Source organism: Plectropomus leopardus, chromosome 22 (assembly GCF_026936395.1).
Source record: "Plectropomus leopardus strain MGB_pleo_1.0 chromosome 22, ASM2693639v1, whole genome shotgun sequence".
Lineage (NCBI taxonomy): Eukaryota > Metazoa > Chordata > Actinopteri > Perciformes > Serranidae > Plectropomus > Plectropomus leopardus.
Genome location: NC_142197.1, coordinates 14,190,177 through 14,213,044, shown reverse-complemented (window position 1 = coordinate 14,213,044; position 22,868 = coordinate 14,190,177). Strand labels below are relative to the sequence as shown.

The 22,868-nt window shown below is 40.7% G+C and overlaps 1 protein-coding gene across 1 annotated transcript in view; it reads right to left on the bottom strand.

The window, feature by feature from the left end:
* Window positions 1-22,651, bottom strand: part of pdzrn4 (PDZ domain containing ring finger 4) — a 41,918-nt gene extending 19,267 nt beyond the window's left edge. Inside the window, exon 1 of the mRNA XM_042511594.2 lies at window positions 22,238-22,651. Within this exon, the coding sequence (XP_042367528.1) occupies window positions 22,238-22,306 (69 nt within the window). The 5' untranslated portion in view covers window positions 22,307-22,651. The remainder of the gene's footprint in view (window positions 1-22,237) is intronic.
* Between the last annotated feature and the right edge of the window lie 217 nt (window positions 22,652-22,868).

Genomic DNA, 22,868 nt, shown 5'->3' with positions numbered 1-22,868 from the left:
GTGTGTTTGTTTACACTTTAAGTCTGAATTGCTATTCCATGGATAAACACCATCTGCTGCATCCAATTTGTTTGGTCTTGCTAAGCATCCATGTTTTGAAGTCCACCAAAAATGACAGTTTTCGATCACAACAGGTAGAACCAGCATACGGTGGGACACTATTGAGAGTGGGCTTGTTGTTGATGAGCATGGAAGGAAAACATTTGCGTGTTCAGAGCATCACATGTATGTCTGCATGAGCTCCTTCATCTTTATATCAAACAGGAATACACAGTGATAAGATAGGTGTTTTGAAAAAGGTAGCATTAGCCTGGAAGACTGCTGAAGAAAGCTAACACCAGCGAGTGTTTGGGGTAATTTTTGGATTAGGGTTTGGACTGAGATATTTTGTAAAACAGTCATGTGAACAGAATTATTATTTCAAATGGAGGGGGGTAAATATTCATTTTCAGAAATATCTATATATGTGAGTCCTTAATAGCAGCAAAGTAGACATAATGTTGACAGCATTAGGACTGTCTTACTGTGATAGGTCTGCTAGACCTTGCATGGGGTATGTCAACAAATAAACCAAGTGTTCAATGACTTTAGGTACCCATCAGTCCACATCTGACTGCCATCTGCAGCTATGACGGCAATTAACTTCTGACTGCACCAAACCGGTGACCTTTCTCGTGTTTTTGCCACATAAAAGTTCTCCTCCACACATATTAACTGCATTTTATCGCCCTGTCTGAACAATGTCCATCTCAGAGAAAGTACAGAAAAAAGTTCCACAACATTTTTGAGTTGTAATGAGGTCCAGATGGACACATTAATCTCCAATCAGAGGGAATGCTCTGGAAAGCGGGAAGTGAATGTGTGGCTACACCTGCCAGCGTGTTTACCTGCTGTTGTTCCTCTATTCAATCTGCCTGTTGATGAGCTAACTGGGGGCTGATTAATCGCCAGCAGATGTGACAAAGACCGGGGATAATGGCTCAGAACGCACAGGTTTTTATGTGTGTGTGTACGTGTTTGTGTGCAGCACACATTTTGTACATCATATACACCGAATTTACAAAGCATTAAGGGTAATTAAGCCACAAATGAGGAGATAAAGAGAAGCAGACAAGTTAGAGATGGGTTTTAGAGCTCCTAGACAATTGAGATGGGGGAATTGGTTCGCATTTAAAGCCATATCCATTTGGTTTTTCTTTATGTCCACTTAAAGTGCACTTTAAATAATTATATGATGCCTGTATATTTCTTGTAGTTTCATTAGCCATTCAATGAATCTTAAGTGACATAAACGTTTCCCATTGAAATATCCTCATTTTCTGCTCTGCCCATCATATTTTTTTTTTTTTTACAGTTTCCTATTATTCTTATATTGTTTACTCTTGCAAAGACTGTTTTATTCCATAGGGATTGTAGTGTAATTTAGTCATAGCATGGGATCTTCCTCTCTATCTCCTTGTGTGTGAGTGGGCAAGCATGCAAGGAAGCTATACTGTACTTGCAAGTATGATCCTGAGACGTGTAGGTGTGCGGATTCCATCAATATCAAACAGTAATTCCATTTTGATTACAAGTTCCCTTTCTCATTACTCAACTACACTCCCGTGACCAAGCTGACAGAGAGACAATATCAGCTCATTACATCATCTGATAAAACCCATAAAGCTCCTGGAGAACACTAAAAATAGTCTGAGTTTACAGTAGTCCAGGGGGACGGCTGTAATGAACCAACAATCTAGTGCAGCCTTCATATACCTCTCAAGTTAAAGGTTACCATTGCCAATAAAAATGGTTCCCAATAGTCCTAAACCAAAGCTTCTTGTCTTTCCAAACACTCTTCCTTTAAAGGTCAAGGTTCAAAGTGGTGTGGTGCCCTTCAGGAGGACAGGGGATACTATAGCTGATGTGTGTGTGTGTGTGTGTGTGTGTGTGTGTGTGTGTGTGTGTGTGTGTGTGTGTGCCATCATCGATCGACAGGCTCCACTGAAAATGTCATTTGCTTGTTTTCGGCAAACTTTGTACTTTTTATTTTTGTTAAAACCTTTTGTGACACATATTGCATGTTTTTTACTATCTACAGGCCTACAAAGGCAGAGTGGAGTTGTGAAAGTGTTAAAAGGCAAAACAGTTTGGCTAGTTAGCCTAAAACCAGTCTCACTGGCGCAGGCCAAAAACAGTAAGAAAAAAAATAAATCTATCTCAAAAGCTTAGACAGAACTGCTAACATTACTTTGCTAACTTAAACTTGCTAATCACTTTTTAGCAGCACTAGTGAGCTGGTTTTGCTTTTTATCTTGATCATATTTGCGGCTTTAGGAACTTTGTCATTTATGTAGTATATCAAACTGAAGAACAAATATGTTGGAAAATTAAAAGTGACTCACCAGAAACAGGAAAAAGTAGCCTAGGTACATTATTTATTTCTAGCTAAGCAAGCTGAGGCTATCTCAGCATTTAAGCTACCTTTAACTACATAGCTTTCTTGCTTTGGTTTTTGGAGATCGTTTGCTTCTTTATTTTCTACCTAGCTGGCCACCAACCTTTTTAGGTGTAGATTTTTGGTTAATTTAGGTTGTGACATTGTGTGATAAAATGTCTGGACATATCTAATGCTAATGTCGACAGATAGTGTTGATTTATTATTGTTAATTGTTATTATTGTTCTTAAAAATGGTGTGTTTCTGGTTATGATAAATGGTGTCATTCTGAAAACATGCCCTTTAAGCCAGCCAGTGGGATTTTGCGTACAAAAGGTATTTAAAATAAATAAAAAACACAACAATTTCAAGTTGTATGTCCATTTCCCGAGGCAAAATAAAAAAGTCCCTCTCCAGTGCTTAAAAAATATTATTTGATATGCCTCCCCCATTTTGCATCACCTTCTTCCCCCTCATATATAACAAATAGTCCCCTTTGACCAAATTGGTGTGATTTGAGTTTAATAGGCAGAATAATGTGGTAAACAAGTCCCACACTGTCTCTTCTCTGCTCTTGTGTTCTAAAAAGTCAGCACCAATGTTTCAGTATTTTTTGATAAGTCAGTTCTTGACACAACTCTGTAAAGACTTTTAAGGTCAAGCAGATAGCAAGCAGCGAGTCTCCGCTACCAGCTATTAATGTCACATTTTGCTGCCTGTGATGCACCAATTACACACATCATTGACTATAAAGGGTTACCAGCAGACCATGATGTGAAAATGGCTGGTACATGTGTTGAGATGGGGTTGAAAGTAGCACAGTAAACAGCAATCAGCGCTGGGCCTGAGGCTTTAAATATGCTCAAGAGGGGGCTCATCATGTCAACCTTTAAATGTGTCACAGGGTTGAATCAGTTGACCACTAAGATGGCTAATGTTGTTTCCACTTCTGAATACAAACAAATGATAAGGAAAGTCCAGATAACAGTTTATTTGTGTGTATAGTTGTGTCCATGTGAATGGGTGTTTGCTGCCCAGAGATAAGAGCGTGACTGAAACCACTCAACCTCACAGCTAAATCAGACAGATATGGTGTCATTGTCAGCAAATGGAAGCAGACACACACACAGTTTAAACATTACATCAGCTCCCCACAGATTTAAAACAGCTCTACAATGCGACTGTTTGCATTAGCCATGTTTGACTGAATAGTGGCAGTGTCTCAGACTGAATAGGCGTACAATGGACCACGAAACAATAAGCCGCCTGGAGAGACCCCCTGTCTATTCAACCCCTCGTCCGCCTCTGAGGAGACGCTCCAACACTCGCAAGCTTTCTTTCATAAGCCTCCCAGATCATGATTTTCAGCTCAATACATGTCAGATTGGTTTTACATTGAAATTGGCATATTGTGATGAGTGAGGAAGCGCAGGTGGCGTCCTCCAATAATCTGTCAAATCTCATTTTTCTTCCTCCTTCAGCTGCATTGAGATGATTCAAGGGGCTGCTCTCTCGTGGCAAGGACTCACTGTCATAAATGTCTCATTTCAATAATAAAAGTCTCTGACATGCAATATCACCTAGTGCAGCGGAGGCAAAAGAAGATGATGGTTTCATAAATTTGAGTGGCAGGCTGTGCAACTGGTGGGCCATGCTCAGTCAGCTGAATCACATTGACCCTTGCCTTGTGCGGGATGAGAATACCATGATGCTATTGATGCATCTGTGACAAGTACTCAGCAAAACAGAACAAATGGGGTTGAAATAAATCCTTTTTCTTGCAGGGGGTGGGGGTGGGGGGTATTTACTTCCCCTCTGAGTGTGATGGTTGTTTTCCCCACCGCACAATCTGCCTTTGTTGCCTAATCCTCACTATCCGTGCCAGTATGTGCTTTTGTTGACATCCCCGTGTTGGTTGCCATGTGCTTGTGTTGTCTAAACATTTGCACATGCAGCATAATCCTACCATGTGCATTTGTTGACATCACGGCAGCACCATCACAGAATGTTCACAGCAGTTGCAGAAGGATATCTACATCATAATATGTAGATGCAAGTCCACTGCAAAGTGGCAATATGTGACGAATTGGGATAAGAACGTGCTAGAAATAACCAAAAGTGTGTTTGGCATGCTCCTGACAAACTTGGCAGGGTGCACCTGACTGCTATCTGGCCACGCTGCTTCATTCATGATAGCAGAGCCTGTGTTGTCTTCTTCCAGTGGGCACAGAAGTTGGGGGTACAAAGAGTGTTGTTACCCCCCCACCCCCTCATTCCACCACCAGTGAGCCGTTTATATCTACTTATGGAACTAGTCCTCTTCCACGGAGTCCGCCATGATTTTCTACAGTGGCCTAGAATGGACAAACCAAACACTGGCTCCTGATTGGACCATTACTGTTTTCACATATTTGTGTGAGCCATCGTATATCATACCTACACACAGCATAGAGGAGGAGGTTCAGTTCTGCAGCCTCATTACTAGATGCCACTAAATTCTACACTCTTGACCTTTAACATACAGAACTTTTGTTTGAAAAGGTGGCATGTAATCTTACAAAACTTTGACAAACAGCAGACATCAGTGAAGTTTAGTTCAGTTGTGACTTTTAAATTGTGCTTGGGAGTCAGAAAGTGAAAAAATAACCCCAACTGAGATAACCTTTCACTCACTGTACAATTATAGCACCTGCCATTTCAAAGGATGTAGAGAGTCCCATTTTGCTTTGTATAAGATGTGACTCTGAGTGGCTAAAATATATAATTCACTACAATTACAGTCAATTTAAAACTGAGTATGATGACTTTCAAAGGTAGATTACTGCTGTTACACTGTGATGTGACTCATTTGAACCTATATTTGTCCAGGACAGATGAACCGTAAGTCACAAGAAGAGTTCATCAGTGTATTGCATACACCGTAAGTCTAGGTGCTTCATTATAAACTCAGGTAACTTGAAATATGTCACTTTCTTCAGGTTTTTAAGAGATTCACCTCAGAAACAGAGAAAAAACCCTTACTCAACTTAAAAAGTGCATGAGGAGTTAGTGAGATTTCACCTCTGTTTTGCATTTTCAGCTTGGCTTGTTTGTCTTTCCCAATCACAAACTGTTCACTATGCATTGTAACGCTCTGCTGTTTTACATTTCTGTATCGCACCAATTAATCAAAGTGACAAGGTATTTAATGAGAGGCAATTAGAGTGTTAACCAAAATGCAAATCAGATAGCGAGAGTGTGGAAGGGGGTGCGAGAGGTGTGTGTGTGTGTGTGTGTGTGTGTGTGTGTGTGTGTGTGTGTGATAAGCTATGGCAAGGGGTTCAAGGAGAATTCGCTCAGTGCTCCTATTAGGACCCTTATTCACCGAACAGCGTTCAGCTCTTCCTGTCTGTGTTTATGTGCTCGTCTGCACCCATGATAGCATCTATGTCTGCGAGTGTCTGTACAAGTTGTAATGAGTGTCCTTCACAGTTTTTCACAGACATGGGCTCCCGCACAACAGGCAAAAACAAGCAATTAGTTCTGCATGGAGGAAACCCGCATGACAACATGAAACGTGGATTAAATAGCTGCTGTCGGGATGGATGTTAAGTAGCCCGCTCAGGTCAATCCCTCCTACATCACACAGTATCTGTGTGCAGCAGATTAGCCCGTGTTTTCTCTTGGAATCGCTCTTCACAGTGCTGGCTTGTTTTAGCTTTTAGATCTTTGCTTCAGAGGGAGCATTAAAAGTTAAAAATGTATGAACTTTTACCAAAAGAGTGGCACGCTTCTAATGGTTTTTCACGGTCTAGCAGCAACAACAGTGAGCAGTGCTTCCCACATGTCCCTGTTCAATAATGTCTGCTAAAAGTAACAGGCGGCTGTCCTGTCCTTCAACCGTTTATCCTGCACTCGAGCCCCTCATCATGAAGCATCGGCACAGCTGTAGTGTCCTTCAACAAGATTGACTTTGTTGCTCTGCAGCTGATGGCACGCTGTTGCCTTCCAGTGGAAGACTTAAACAAAAGATTATTTCCTACATTCCCCAGAATCACTTGAGACAACCCTCATATTAGCCAGAACTCAATTTTGCACCAGAGATCCTTTCAAAACGTATAATGTCTGCTCACTACAACTTTCCTTTGTCCACTGAGCCACTTAAAATCAAAATTAGGATCAATGCTGCTGGCTGGGTTTCATTTTTACATTTTAAAAGCTGTGTCAGCATTTTAAAGTTGGTCATCTTTTAAAAGAGAGTGAAAAAAATAAACAGTCCTTTCTAATTTTTAAATGTCAAAACACACAAAGGTAAATGCACCCTTTGGCATCACTATAGCCTTGTTTCAAATAAGTAGTCCCATCCAGTTCAGTTCATTACGCATGACAACCGTTATTTTTGCATTTACATAGTCAACAGTTATGGATGATACCAACAGAATTATTCCATTTCATATGTATAAGTATTTACAACATATTACATATTATTATTATTTTAACCTAAAACAAGTAGTTTATCTACCTGTTACAACAAGTTTCATACATGGTTTGCATCTCATACAGTCGTTACATGGGAGCATCTCAAAGACACACGAAAGGATACCTTTGGTATCAGTATCACACGTTAATGGCTTGAGAAACCGTCTTTATTTGATGACCTGGGATCGGAACGCGTGTGACGAGTGACATGAGAATTAAAGTAATCAGTTAAAGCACATACATGGACTGAATGGATTTATGAATTCTGGGAGATTGGGGAGAATCCATGTCAATGTGGGTGTAATTAATAAAGTCTTGATTTTTGGCATCCTTGGATGGAATACTAATGGATCTATTTAAACTGCTCAAAAATGTATGTCTGCTAAAAAAATTTTAAACTAGCATGTTTATCTTTTTATTGTCTTTAATATGACTAATGTATATTTTATATAATCTTAGTAGTTCGTTAATTCTTTCATTCTCCTGTCTGTGGATTGATTTTTCTTTGTCTTGCTGTCAGGGTGTTTATTCCCCCTTTTGCCTGTCATTGTCACTGAAAGTCAGACCATTTCTTTTAGATTCAGTGTGTAAAAACACTGTATATTGTCAAAGCACACTAAAAACAGACAGTACATCACTTTCCATTTCTACCTGTGTTTTTGTGTGTGTCTCAAGGGTTTCATCCCCTCTTGCTCTTCACATGTCTATCTCTCCCCCACCCCGGCGTGACAACAGCAGCAGCAGAAGCACGCACACAGACATCAGAGACTGCTGACTTGTGACTGTCATTCCAAGCAGCCATTTCTGATGTAAGTGTGGGGAAATCAAAGGTTATCATCTGTCAGTGAACACATTAAGAACCATCTCATTTCCTGCTCTTTGTAGCACTTCCACATGCAAGGCGGGCTTCCTTTCAATTAGGCTTCATGAATACAGATAATACCCAGTGGTAAAACCTTGGAATGAAACATGATTTGTCTTGTATTTGGCTTTTTTGGAATTACAATATGAGTGTTTTCTATTATTTAGTGATACTTTTCAAGAAAAAAACAACCTCCTATTGTAACATCACTGTGGTAATTGAAAGCAAATGAAATCCAATTAAAGCACTGTTTATAAAAACTCGATGGCAGGAGTGAAGAGGTTTGCTTCACACCGCCTGGTTTAATCCACAATCTTATTCAACATCTACTGTAGCATGGTAGTTTTCTTCATTTTCTCTCATAAAATGACAAATGCCCTCTGCCTGGTGGGCTCATACATCATGGCTGGGCCAGTGTGTCTGTGTTTAACTAATAGGCTCCATGTCTTGAAGCAGCCGCCGATGGCATGGGTTATGACAAACTGCATCAACAAGACATTCATTACCCTCAACATCCTAGCAACCAAATCACAATTACCCTGATCCATGAGTGAGCATACAACCCTGCTGCCACACTCTTATTCCTCGCACGCCATGTCAGCGATGCATAAATTAGCCTTCTTTTGTCACATTGGGGGGGTTGGCGTTTGGGAATTAGCTCAGTTTGTTTTGCGTGTGATGAGGCGGGGGTGTGCTGATGGCAAATGACTGCAAAACTTCTTCAATGACAATTCAATAGACACTTTCATTTTCACTCTGCATGTGTCTGTGAATGTGTGTGTGCATTTTGGGATGTTTTGTGTGTTCATTTTACGCATGTATACTTGCATCCATGCACGTAGTTGTCTTGACTGACTAATGTGCTTGGCCGGCGCTGTGCCAGGACTCTATTGTTGCGCCGCGTCCTCCCCACAGTCATTAGATTGCCATTAATCTCTCATCTGCCATTAAAACAACAGCCAGCGAGCTGGGCTGAACAATACAGTGGCCCTTCCTCCAGCCCCTCGACACATACTACCAATGAGTTTGAATTAGGCTCTCGGGGGTCACCGATTAGACCCACATAATTCATCCAGACGGCTGAGTTCACAAAGAGGTTATGTGTTACTCGTCTATATGGGAACGCGAAACATCATACATTCTCCATCCAAGCATGCCATCTATTCTTTTATTGTATTTAGTGTAAAAAAACAAGACTGTAGATATTGTTGGTGTCTTCAAATCCCATTAAAAAAACAATGAAATAGTCCTACTAACCAGTGTAGCAGGCCTAATCTAATGTGTTAAAAACACATAAATTAACTACGAGGTGACTCATTCTTTTATCACCAAGAACCTGGGCACTGTAGTTTATTTTGAGTCAATCCCACAAAACCAATCTGCTACCATAAATTCCCACTAGTGCATCAAATTCATATTAATTTGCTGCTGAAAATAGTCCCAAACATATGTGCTACTTTCTCCTGTTGGACTAACGTTTGCTAAAAACTGCAGTGGCTGTAACTGTAGTGGGAAATTGTCAGGGCATTTTTAGAATAATAAAACTTTACATTTGTGACCCATTTTTAAAGATTTACTTAAGTGGGAACCAATGGCATTGGGGCACAGTGCCAAAACAACCAAATCACATGAAAAAATGTTGGCATTGAGCATTTTTGCAAACCACAGAAACATTTCAAGTTATTAGTAGAGGATGTGTTAAAGCTTTATGTTTTAGCAATACTGCAGTTAAGGTGTAGTTTGGTTTAAGCACAAAAACACTTGGCAATGATTAGGAAAAGACCATGTTTTAGCTAATATGTGTTCTGGGGGCACAATCCTGGCAGGAAATGCAACAGTGTAAAAATTATTCCTATTTAATGTCACTATCCTTGTAACAGGTTGGTACGAAACACCCACTGTTGGAGCCTAAAATGCCAATAGAAAAACACAGACGGATTGCTGCAAAACACTTACAATTGGAACCTGAAAATCCAATGGAAACATAGCAATGATCCGCTTAAACAAAACCTGTTTTGTTGTTTGTTTGTCTGGTGCTAGGACAGTGGTCTGCAGCTTGGCAGGCGTCTCACCCATTGTCACACCATCCACCATCCCTAACACCGATGACCAATTAAGCGTGTATATTACATTACTTAAGAGACGCTGATCGGTTGATGTTCTGGTGACTGAGCTGGCTAAAGACAGAGTAGAGAAAGCACTGGGAGATGGACTGGATGGAAGGACGATGGATGCATAATTTTATACTAACCACTGAACATCTGTGTTGTCTGATTATTATTTTTAGAGGTTGATTTGGCAGTAATAGCAACAGTATTTGATTAGGAATTTATTCTTATTTATCTGTCTTTACTTAATTTAATTTGGATATGTTGTGTTTTAGAAATTGGCACTTTAAATGGGAAATTTACCAAAAGTGGAAGTTGTAAGGGGGAAAAAAACAAACAAACAAAAAAAATTCAAATGTTTTTGTTCATTTTTCTTTGATTTAGCACAGCCGTTAAATGCTGAATTTCAGATGTGCCAATTGCTCTTGAAAGATCCCATTCAGTTTCTGCTGCCCTTGTTTTGATTGTTCTGGGTCTAAGCAACGGTGGTGCTGTGGGTAAACTGAACAGACACATGAGCAGAGGTTTAACGGGTTCATGAAAGTGACACCACATGCAAACACCAGTGAAGAGACAGGCAGAGATAGAACCGAGACTGACTGAATACTGACTTAATCAACCTGAAATTAACATAGCCTCTCATGGCTTGGAGCATTTTGTAGACCTATAACTATGAAACAGAAAAACATTACCAAATTCTTGAAAAAAAATCTTTAAATTAAAAATGATTTGACGGTTGACTCAAATTCCTTTAGTAATAACTTTATCTACACCATTAATCAATGGAATAATGTTAATCTTACATTTAAAATGCTCAGTTAAAAAAAAGGGGGCATCCTAAGCGAGCTCAGTCTCACTGTGAATCTTTGTTATTCATATGAGCACAGATTGGTTAAAGGCGAAAACAGCCAGCTCCAGATGCAGGGGCATAATTAGCAAAACATGCTAAAGCTTGGAAAGTGAAAACATTTTACTGGGGAGCAGGAAAATCAAAGATTTATGTGCTGCTTTTTGCATAAAATTAAGTATTTTTTAGGAAGCCTGGAGTGTGAGCTTCCTGTTTTTTTCCCTCCTCCCACCAAACCTTTGCCTTTTTCATTCTAAAGTGATGCATGTTTATGCTCACTGGAAGCACCTTACCCATTAGCATTATTCATAACATGAAGCTTCCCCAGTCCGCCCCTTTGGTGGAGAAGAAAAACGACCTCACACTCCACTAACTGTGAGCAGGCGAGAAGAGCTCTTCCTGTGATGAAAAATACTTTCATCCGAAAGCATGGTTGGTTAGTTAAGTGAGAGACGCACTGTGGTGCAATTTACCCCTCAGTCGACCCGCCTCAATCAAGACTCAGACTGCATTCACAGTTTCAGGCAGGTGAGTCTAAGATCTAAGATCTAACAATATGACTGAGTGAATGGCTAATCACATCTGCATCAATGTATTATTAGTGACTGTGTTTGGGTAATTTTCAGGCTGTATCACAGACTGACTCTTTAAATCACACCACTGTTTCCAAGTCCACAGTTTGTACCTTGTGTGAAACCAAAAGCCAGCGTTGTTAACTGATATTACGTTATTTGTGTGCAGTCACCGTACACTGATGTCATTGTTTAGTTATTAAACCTTTTTTCATTTAACCATGGAAATTCGGGTATTTTATTGGGCTAGGACACCAAATTGCTGCCGTGGTTCGGGCTAGTGTCAGACTTGGACAGAACCTTTGTGGGTTCAAAATAGTACGAAGATCCCAGTTTCTCTTGGTTGAAATACCTTTTGTCTGTGTGCCACTGTCTCTGCCTTTCCTGGTTCACAAAGTCTGCCCACCAGGCTCAGATTATGAAAAAATAATGATAATAGTAATAATTTAGGATCCTACATATATAATATATATATAAAGAGCATTTTTACTTTACAAAAATTGAACAGCATTAATACTAATTTATAGAAATTTAATTTAATATATTTTTTTAATTAAGTTTTTTTTTCACAAGGCAGGCCAAATGGAATCTTATGGTGGGTCAACTCTGGGAAACTCTGATCCAATACATTTCGTCAAACCAACAACAGCAACAAAGACCCATCCACAGTGCTTCAGTCACTCTCTATCCTGAGGGCATTTCCCATATCAACACAAGGCTTATGGTTACACCCGCGCTAAATGAAATCATCCCCCCCTACTATGCAGATGGTTTAGTGTCATTCTATCTGTAACTGGACTCGACGCCTGGCTCTGAGTGGGCCTAATGACTCCTAAACCCAAGTTGGTTAAGTGGGAATTCAACACCAGCGCCCTGCTGTAACCTAATCTCCCTTTAGACCACCTGGACCCAGGATCCACCCTGTGGGTTCACTTGGCAGTGGCAGTGCATTTGCATCTTGAAGCATTTCACCAACAGCCTTATCAAGACACATACTGTATGCAGAATTATTTAGCTTTGACAACATGCTGAATAGCAGATGTCACGGTGGCTGTCAGAGTGAAACATCATCACTGACATTATAAGCTGTAAATGTTCATGACTCAAACTGCTGTTCCTTGATAATAGCTGTAACAAACACCCCCAAATCATTATGCCTGATGGAGAAATTCTTGGCAAAGAGAAAAAAGAGCCAGGATTTCTTTTTATAGTTTAACTGACATTTGGTCTCAGATGAGAATTGCACCTCTGCTGCCAAAAAACTCATCCAAAGATCTGACTGAGGGAAATTTTATGCTAATATGAAGGATGTTAGAGGGTTTTTATGTCTCAGAAGTTGTGTTTTAGCATTTTCCCCCCTGCAACGGCTAAATATCTAGGGGAATTTTTTCGTGCATTTTTGTAGCAGCGTGTTGCAGCAAATGCCTACAACATAACCATAACAGTTCCAGATGGTCCGTCCTAACATCTGTCTAACCTGCCAAAACATAGCCTGTAGCATGTGACCATAAGGTGCATTATTGGGTTATTCTGGCACAAGGTTGCCTTCAAACCGTATAACAATCAGTGTCTGACGGCACACACACTGAGACAGAATTAGTGTCTGTCTCCCTCCCACAGATGACTGACAGACTGTCCTCCATTGCTTTATTTTTTTTTTTTTGCAGGGTTTTTCAGACATGCGGGGAAAATTTGTGGCACCTTAGAGAGCGAGGTCACGCCAAACTGTATTAATGAGTTGGATAGACAGACAGTTAGAAACAAGCAGGGAGACAGACAGGGGCAGTGGAATGGAACCGACTTGAAACTGTGTTTGGCGACTGATAAGTGATGGGAGGAGTAGGGGGGCCAGACTTTGTGTTGTGGAAATGGGTGACGTTAAGTAGGAGAATGGGGGATTTAAAGGACTTATTGATGGCTCATCTTTTCTCGCTCTGGTTCTCTCCTCATGCTGTACTACTGTACAATCTTCCTTTTATTTTCTTTCTCACGCCTTTTTTTCCTCTTCTACCTTTCCCATTTGTCCCTCTCTCCCCCTTCTTCTCCCACTCCCTGCCTCCTATCATCTTGGCCAGGCCACTTGGCCAATCGGTGAGTATGGTAATCAGCTAAAGGCTGATAACAACTGATAAGTCCTCTTGTTGAGCGCTGAGAGCTTGACTGACATTTTTATGCAGTCGTAAAAAAAAAAAAAGACAGAAAAACACACAGTAAAGCTGATGAATGGATGGACCCTGTGTGATTTTCCTTCTGTGTTGTAGATGAACGTACACAGTATGTGCAAATAGGCATATCTACATCTTAACAATGCCATGGAGTTGTGTATGCATGCATCATGTGTGCCTTGTGTGGATGGGAGACAAGGGGAGGGGGGTGAGGAGTGTCACTCTGCCCACAGAAAGGGCTTTCATCCTGGGCTTATCAGAGCCAACGCAGGGGGAGATCGTTGGCTGCTGGAGCAAAACGGCGAGCGTTTCTGTCCCCCCCTCCTACACGCCAGGCCCGTCTTCCCCTGACTTTGTGATTCCCCACCCGCCCACACACACTCTCAACAAAGTGGTGTGTATGTGTGTTTGCTTACAGTAGGCATTGATGGATTACTGGATGGTACGACTGGGCACAGGCCCCTATGCTCACCTGCAAAATGTCACTCAAATTGACATACCAACCTCAAAGAGACACAAAATTACTTCAAAGAGACAAAAAGACCACAAATGATGCACAGGAACTACAAAGAGACACAAAATGGCCAAAAGAAACCCACAAATATACCTCAAAGAGAAACAAAATGACCCAAAAGAGCCACAAACTGACATCAAAGAGATGACTTCAAGGAGACAAAAAGACCACAAAGTGATTTACAGGAACTACAAAAAAATACAAAATGATCACTAAGAGACACTCAATAACCTCAAAGAGACAAAAACAGCTACAAAGACATGCACAAGAACTACAAAAAGACACAAATTTACTACATAGAGACACAAATGTACCTCAACATAACACAAAACAACCAAAAAAAGTGAACAGAACTACTTAATGATGCAAAATGACCCGAAATAGGCTTCAAGGAGATAAAAATAACTACAAATAAATGCAAAGGAACTACAAAAAGACACAAAATGACCTCAAAGGGACACAAAATTACTACAAAGAGACATAAGACCACAAAGATATCATTACAAAGACTACAAAAAGACTCAAAACAAACAAAAAAATAGACAAAAGCAACATAAAGCCTGTGTATCTTGCTCCTAGCAGAGGTGGTGGGCCTTTTGCATGTCTGTTTCCATTGTCTCATAATGTACCCATGACAGTCAGGCAGACAGATACATAAAGACACCAGCCAGACGTGGACATCAGTGCACAGAATGACAGGCTGTCCGTCATTATCTTTGCAAGGAAACACACAAATTAACTTAAAGTAAAAACTTCAATATATTCCAATTGTTTCCATGTAGTTTAATAGTGAGTAAACACACAACAACACCAGGATGCTGTTTCCCATCTTTACCTGGCATTAACCTGACGCTGAATAATCACCTATTTCCTGTTTCCACTTTTGGCCGGCCACCAGAAGATGTGCTACCCACGGCGCCGGTGACGATGCCATATGCACCTCTAAATCATGCTGTATTACCGCCACGCTGTGCTCCAACGAGCAACTATAACCATGATGGAAGACACCAGATGATCTGTGTTCAACAGCAGAGTTCATTTGCATACGGCTGCATTAACATTTTTAGGGCGGAAAAACCATTACCCTAAGTTTATTATTTAGTACCTCTAAGCTGTTAAAGTGTAATCATTAAACTTTTCTATTTTTTTCCAGCCATGAATTACTTTTTAACTGTGGCTTTCCTATTTTAAATTGAAAATGCACCAAGATATGAATGTAAGAAAAGATTAACGTTTGAGACAAGATGTGTTTGTGAAATTTTTGCAGTTTGGTTTGGGAAAAAAAAGACATCTCTGTTTTCTGGGAAGTGATACAAAACTGCCAATCAAAACTCTCTCTTATACATAGTGAGAGACTTGTCCAGTAGAATTACATTCACAGGTGAAAAGGTCAAACTCACTGACCCGTGCAGACAGGAAGACAAGCTGTTGGTCAGAAAATGCAGGAAGAAATGGAAAGGTCATTCAGTACTATTCTGAAAAAGCTCAAAATCCCATCAGAGGAGCAGAGACAGACAGTTCGAGACCATTGTTGTGCCTCTCTGATAAGTAGACAGCTGATGTATTTTTTCCTTTGGCAATGTGAGGGTCTAAAGGCAGAGGGATGTCGTATGCTGTAAAGCCCTCTGAGGCAAACCATGTTTTGTGATAATGGGTTTTATAAATAAAATTGACTTGACTTGATGAATCAGGTGATACCACCTCCCTTCATCAGAGGAGGGAGCAGAAGATTATATTTATTCCCTGAATCCCAGATTTCCCTGTCATGCATGCTCAGTCTTGGATTTTGCTCTAGTTGCATGATAAATTCAGTTTAGTGAATTTTCCATTTCCACTTCATTTTCTGCTCTACACACACAACCTCTCAGCTCGATGTAACAGATAGCACCAACATATTTCACACATCCTTATCTGGGTGAAGTCAGGCTCCAGGTCCGAGGTGGCCATATGGAGGTGACGGCTGTGTGGGTCTGACCACAGCCTCCCTTGCTCTGTGTGCCACTCTCTGGACAGCATAAGTGGTGGCGGGAGGCGGGATGAAGGGGTGACTGTCTAGCCCCCTCCATGCTGTCTAACAGGCTGGACATGTGGCACAGCATCTGTCTCCGGAGGACAGCCTCACACCAAAGATTGGCCGGGGTCACAAGTGTACACACCCACATATGAACAAAGAGGAGAAAAAGGGTGCAAAACAAACATAAAGGTAATATCATTGCGACGGAGCAATAGCAGTGGGATATAGGTGGTCTGATAGAGCAGCTTCTCTGTTGAATCTGTAGATTTATTGTTTAACAAAAAGATTTAAAGCTTGATATGATATTAATTACAGTCCTCGCAATTTTCATCAGAATTCTGTGCCATGCAGGTAGCAGCAGAAACAAAGGTGTGGAGGTTGTCTTTTGGACATTTGTGTCGGGGACTGGAGTGTTTTGTAGTTGCCTAAACCAGTGGTTCCCAACTGGTGCAGGCATGGGGTGCAGATTTTTCCTCAGTCATTAGTTCTAGGTCCACACATTAGATACAAAATATAAACAACACATTGGCTTAGAACACAAAGACATAAAACATATTACAAGAATAAACAGAAGCTCAGGTGGAGAAGCTCAGGTGAGGGGAATAAGGCGATTAGGCAGGGAGCTGATAGGCTGGGAGAAATTGTGGAGGGAAGGACTAACAAGGCTGATGCAGAGCAGGTGTGTAGGTGAGCAGATGAGATAAAAGCAGCACAGCAACACAAGAGGGGAAGATGCACAGAAACCCAAAAATGCATCAGGACACTGACTTTGACAGATAGTATGACAGATGCATCAACTGTTTTGGGCAGAAAACATGTCTTAATGTCTTGATTGTATCTGTTAGAGAAGATTTAATAAGATAGTTAACAATGTTATCTGACACAATGATACTGATCACACAGTACCAGATCTTGCACATTCAGCGCCCTGGCCAGGCATCCTCTGACCCAGACTTTTTTTTTAATTTAAAAACTTTATATTAAAAAAATGAGTTTTTGTTATGTTTTGGAAATCATACACTGACATGAGCAAATAAACCAAATATGAATAATAAGGTGGAATGGATTGCCAGATCTAGAGGTAGCACCCCTACAACAGACTGACTATTTGCAGTAGCTCTTTGGGTCTTTTTTTTTTTAAACATAAATTAAATACATACATAAATAAATGAAAATTGGGATATCTGGGTTCCCTGTTCATCAACTTCTGGATCGCCCAACAGGAAAACATCATCGCTGGGGCATTCTTCAAGGTTTTGATGTGGTGATTACCTTAAGGACTATATTTGGGGACTGTATGCAATATCCGAACCAACCAATAGCTGAACACTTAACACAATAAAATGAACAAGACCTGACTTAACTGCACTCAATAAGCCTTGTTTAAATAAATCTTAATAAATCAGGTTTTCTCTCCATGAGAACAAACACTACCCCTTACTGAGCAGGAGTACAGGGGCAAATTACACACAGAGTAGCTGGTGTCTTTTGCATTGTTGTGTGATAAAATAGTCCTGACTTTGATAGAACTAAAAGGACAAATACATGTGTCCAGTGAGGCTCCAAAGGCCAGAGGCTCTGGGACAATTTAACACAGCCTAGAGCAAAATATATGGAATAGCAATTGCTGCAGCCAGAATGGAGCCCCGCGGTGTGAGTGTGCAGAGATACACACAAAATCACAAATGAAACGTTGAATGTAAATGGTCTGACGAGAGTCATAAATCTCTTCGCTGCCGCTGGGTAGCAGGGGTCGGGCAGCCAGCAGTCCTGTCAGAACAGTGCAGCTGTGTGAACACAGATAGCCACTGTGGTGTGGGGGACACGGAGGCAAGCCTCAGGGTTCAAAACTGGAATTGGCCCATGAAATGCTCTGTTACTTTTTCTAAATGGAAGGTGCTGAGCAGGTCTGTTCCAAACATTACATATCCATTTTGAGGTAGAAGTCATTACTATGAGTCCAAAATAGCTGCAATCCATTTTGTAGAAGTGTCATTGTTTCATCCACAAAAGGCGTTTTGAAAATGAAAAATCACTGTAAATGCCGAGTTACACCAGAATGTGGCACAGCAAAATTAATTTGTCTGTCTTTGTGAAATATTTGGTGTGAAACTTAATGATGTAGGAACTACTGACAGGGCTATTTTCTAAACTACTTTAGCAGGCAAACTAGCTGCTAACTAGCCAGTTGGGATCATGCTTACGTTTGTCAGTCATGATAGCTCGCTGTCAAAAGCTCATTTCGATCGATTTTTGATTTTGAATCAAAATCTCAACAACCCTCTTGCTTACTGTCTGTAAGATTGATTTAGTTCTCTAATGGGACTAAATAGTACAGACAGTTGACAAAAAAAGTACACCATCAAGCATGCAAACACATTTTGGTCTTTTCTACTTTGTCCCCAATAAGTCCACCAGATTTAAACAATGAAAAATTTGCCTTAATGTACTTTGTCCAAGAGACTTCAACAGCATTAACCCGCAATTCTCAAATGTCTCCTTGCTCTGACACGAAATCTCATCAGTCAGGACCAAGACACAGGAAGTGAGACACACTAGAGGAGTGCATGTGTATCTAGAAACAAAGAAGAGAATTACAGTTTGTCCAGAAGCTCCAGTCCAGTCTCACTGTGCACCTGCTCCATATCCCTGCTTTAGCTGCAGTACAGTATCATTAGTATCCTTTGGATTTTCTCTGCTATAATGAGCAGGTGGTGTCCTATTGTGTAGCACCGTTGGAAGTACAACAGAACAAAAACAATTTGAGAATATGTAATGTTGTCTGCGTGCCAAAGTAAAACGAGGGGAGAAACAGATTGCTGAGAGGGATAAAGACAGAGGGGGAGAGAGACTAATGAAGGTTATGGAGAAGGAGAAACTATGAAAAAGAAGGGAGAAGAAATTAGTCTGGAATGATAAAAGACAGAAGAGACGGAGGGATTGTTAAGGAGTCTCTCTGGATTTGCAGAATCCCCTCAGCCTCAAGTTTCGGGACAAAGTCACACTGACACACTTACTGCCTGGTGAGCTCTCTGTCTTTCTTTCTCTCTCTTTCCGGCTTTCTTTCACACTGGTAATGAGAACTGTAGGTGTTCGCCGACTGTCACATGCACACTGCAGAGCATTTAACAGTAAGTGGGTATGCTCGCTTACACACACACACACTCACAATATTCTTGGACATCTGCCACAGTGCCAGGACACCTACAGTTTTAGGCGGAAATCAGAGGAAACCATAAGGGTCAGTTTTATGTTCTCTGTGCGAGCATGCTTATGATACAATCATACATATGCTGTTATGTTCTTCCAAATGAAAATTGCCCGAACTATAGCTGTTAGATCTTTTTTTTGCCAAAGTTTACTGTAAGATAAAATAGTAAATACATACATTATATGTAAGTAAGCAGCACTCTGAATGTAATTCCAGATTACAAATTTAGAGGAATAGTTTTGCTGTCTACAACTAGCTAAATAAGCACAAAGGACTGGAAACACAGGGAAAAGCTTACAGGGTACCCATTGTGCTTTTCCTTATTACATATCTTATAATGTTACAATCCCAGATGTTCATATTAAACATGGGCAAAGTGTAAAATAATGAGGTAAACAGGCTATTTTTTCTTCTACTTTCGCTGTGAACTAACGTCAGCTTATGATGGATTTCTCCATATGGTCATCTGCTCCAGGCACATTACTGCAAGTTTTTAAATTACGTGGCCTACACTGCTACATGTAACTACATGCTAACATCAAGGAAACATGTTATCTTGGTTACGGTTGTTGATTTCTCACAGATTTCATATTCTTGCTGCAACATCTCCGGTTGTGTTTAAAAACTTTTATTGGAGGTTTTTAACAAGAAAAGTGTCGCTATTCCCCAACCGCAAGTATGCTGCTACATGTAAAAATATGCTCACATCCACTTATGTAGCAGCTAACTCATAAGAAATGATTGTGTGGCTCTTATAGACTTACAAAATGTTAGGGAATTGAATGGATCAAATCACGACCGTGAAACAGGACATTCTGTGTGACTAGTTATGCTCAAAAAAATATTCTCTCATATACAGATGTCTCTTTTACAATGGAAGTCTATTGGAAAAAGTCTTTTTGGGCCCAGTGGCGTCAGAGCACAGTGTTGTTGGGGCGTGGAGACACCAAGATACAGAAGACCCCCAAAAATGATCAGTCCAAGCAGACTAGGTTTTTTGGGAACAGGGGCTTAAAGAGACAGGCACTAAAATGCAGCTTCTCAGACAGAGTTAATACAGGTGTTCCAGCAGGAACAATATAAGTAAAATGACATGTTCTCTGAACATGAAAGCATGCACATGTTCTAGTTCTAGTACAAATATTAATTTTTACATTTCTTGCTGCAGTTTTAACAAAAAACATAAGTTTCAGAGATGCGGGTGGGTGAATTTTGTTATATTTGCATAGAGCCAGGCTATTTGTGTCCCTGTTTCCAGTCATTGTACTATTATCTGTCTGCTGGCTATACATTTTTACTATATAGACATGAGACTGGTATGAACTTTTCCCAAGCACATGTATTTCTTAGATGTCAAAATTTATTATTTATCATTATTATTTATCTGCCTTTTTCATTTCTTTATAAATAGCCAATTAATGGTTAACTGTGGGTTAACATACTATACTTATCCCTTTGTTCTGGCCAGTTTATTCAGTTTACGTCAGTGGTATCAGAGGAGCCATGACCTCCTAAGGTTTCCTTTAACTGACAGGGCTAATTTTCTTGCACTCTACCCAGGCAGACAACACAGCCATCCACCATCTCATTAAAGCATGTGGGCACTTCGTCAGAGACCATAATGAGCTTAAGATCACAGTGCTGTAAACATTCATGAAAGCAGCGACTGAGGGTTGGGTAGTGATGTATTTCTTACTTTTTACAGAGCCCATAACGAGATCATCAAAACACTGACAGCCACACTGTCATTGATATTGGACATAGTAAATTTTATTTCCCACCAGTGCTATAAATGTACACTTTGGATTGTAGTATATGCTATGATAACAGTACATTTTACAGTTACAAAACTACTGAACAGCAGATCTGCTCATTATGCTTTATCCAGTTTCCCTGCTGTCTGTAACCGTGTAAGATACTAAATGATGAATGAATCTTTGCTGCCGACGGCCTCGTATTCGCTGTACTGTACTTCAACAACAGAGAAAACCCAGAGCACGTGTTTCCCCATAATCAGCTCCACACACATAACCATATCGCTGCTGTAAATACCTTGCAATTCACATGTTTATCTTCCTTTTGTATTCAAATTTAAAGCTCATTGACTGATGAAACCTATTAAAATACCCAACAGTTTTCAAAGGCAGTCATTTTATTCTATTTCTAAAATAATGGCACATTGGAGATGCATGTTTTTCCAGTAGATTCACACTTGCTGATACTTCCTATCTAATCAACACATTCCAGCCAAGCCCAGTACAAGATGACAAGTTATACATTCACAGTTTTTTACTGCTCATTATGACAATATGATGGTTTGTGATGGGTGATAACAACAGCGTCAGTCGAAAGATGCATTTCTTGTGTCTTTAACTATATGTTGTGTAAATTTTATGAATTAAAGCGCCAAAAGTCAATGAAATTGTTCAACGCATATTATGAACATACTTTCAGTAAAATAGCATCAAACCCAAAGAGGCTGAATGGTGCTTTCACATGACAGCAGTGACGAGCAAACCGTCAAATCAGGTTTAGCAGAAGAAGAGGAAGAAAAAAAGAAAACAGGTCCACTTCTGACAGACAACAGAGAGAAAAAAACAGCAGAACACATTTGCTGCGCGTTCTTTGAACTGTATTGCTTCTAGACAGTCACAGGCAAGAGGAGATGTGATGAATTCCCCTGGAGCCAACGCAAGAATAAGAGCTGAACTTGTTCTCACATCTCCTGCTGCTGAGGAGAAATAACTAGCTCCACTCACTTTGAAGGAGAGAGGAATACACACACACACACACACACACACACACACACACACACACACACACACACACACACACTGGCTCTTTGCCTGGCTGCTTGGAATCAACTCATTTTGGTACATTTTTCTCTCATGTCCCTCTCCCATTTTTCTACTGGCTTCCCCACTCAAACTGTCTTTCCCAAAATTCTTCTTGTTATTCTCCTTACTTTTCCTTCCTCGCTCATTGGAGGGAAATCCAAATCTCTGTCATCATCATTATCATCATCGTCAAGTTTATCACAGTGATGATTCCCACCATCAGCCCTCTTACCTGTGCAATCTCATACAGCAGTTTGTAGTGTTCCTCCCGTTTCTGCAAGGTGCACAAATTGCAGCCCATTCTAGTTGTCAGGGAAACAGTGCAGAGTGCCCGCCGGAGTGTGTGTTGTCTGCGGTGTGTGTGAGCTCCCCCCGGGGCGAAACACACTCGGGCTCCTCTTCCTTGGCTCCCCCACTCTTTTTTCTCATCCGTGTATCCTCAGAGATCCCCCTCTGTCGCTCCGAGCGCACACATACACACACCCACGTGTATCAGCTTAGGTTTTACAGTGTGTGTGTGAGGAGAGTGTATCAGTGGTAAAATGAGTAAAAGCACCTGGCTTCTCTTTCCCTCTTGCCTGTCACCTCTCCCCTTGATTCTTTGCATGCCTACATACACTCTCCACCACCTCCTCTCTCAGTGTGAGCACACACTCCGTGCTCACACACACTTTTGGCTCATGGAGACACACCTCCTCCTGTGGCAGGCTGCCTACACATGCCTGCTCCTACTCCGGCTCATGAATACACAGCGTTGTCATTGGTTGGTTAAGGAAAAAAGGGGCTGGGAGAAAGGGGAGGGGACTGGTCTTATCTTGGGCAGCTTCAGTATCTGAACATCAGTGTTGTTGCTTGCAGGAGGA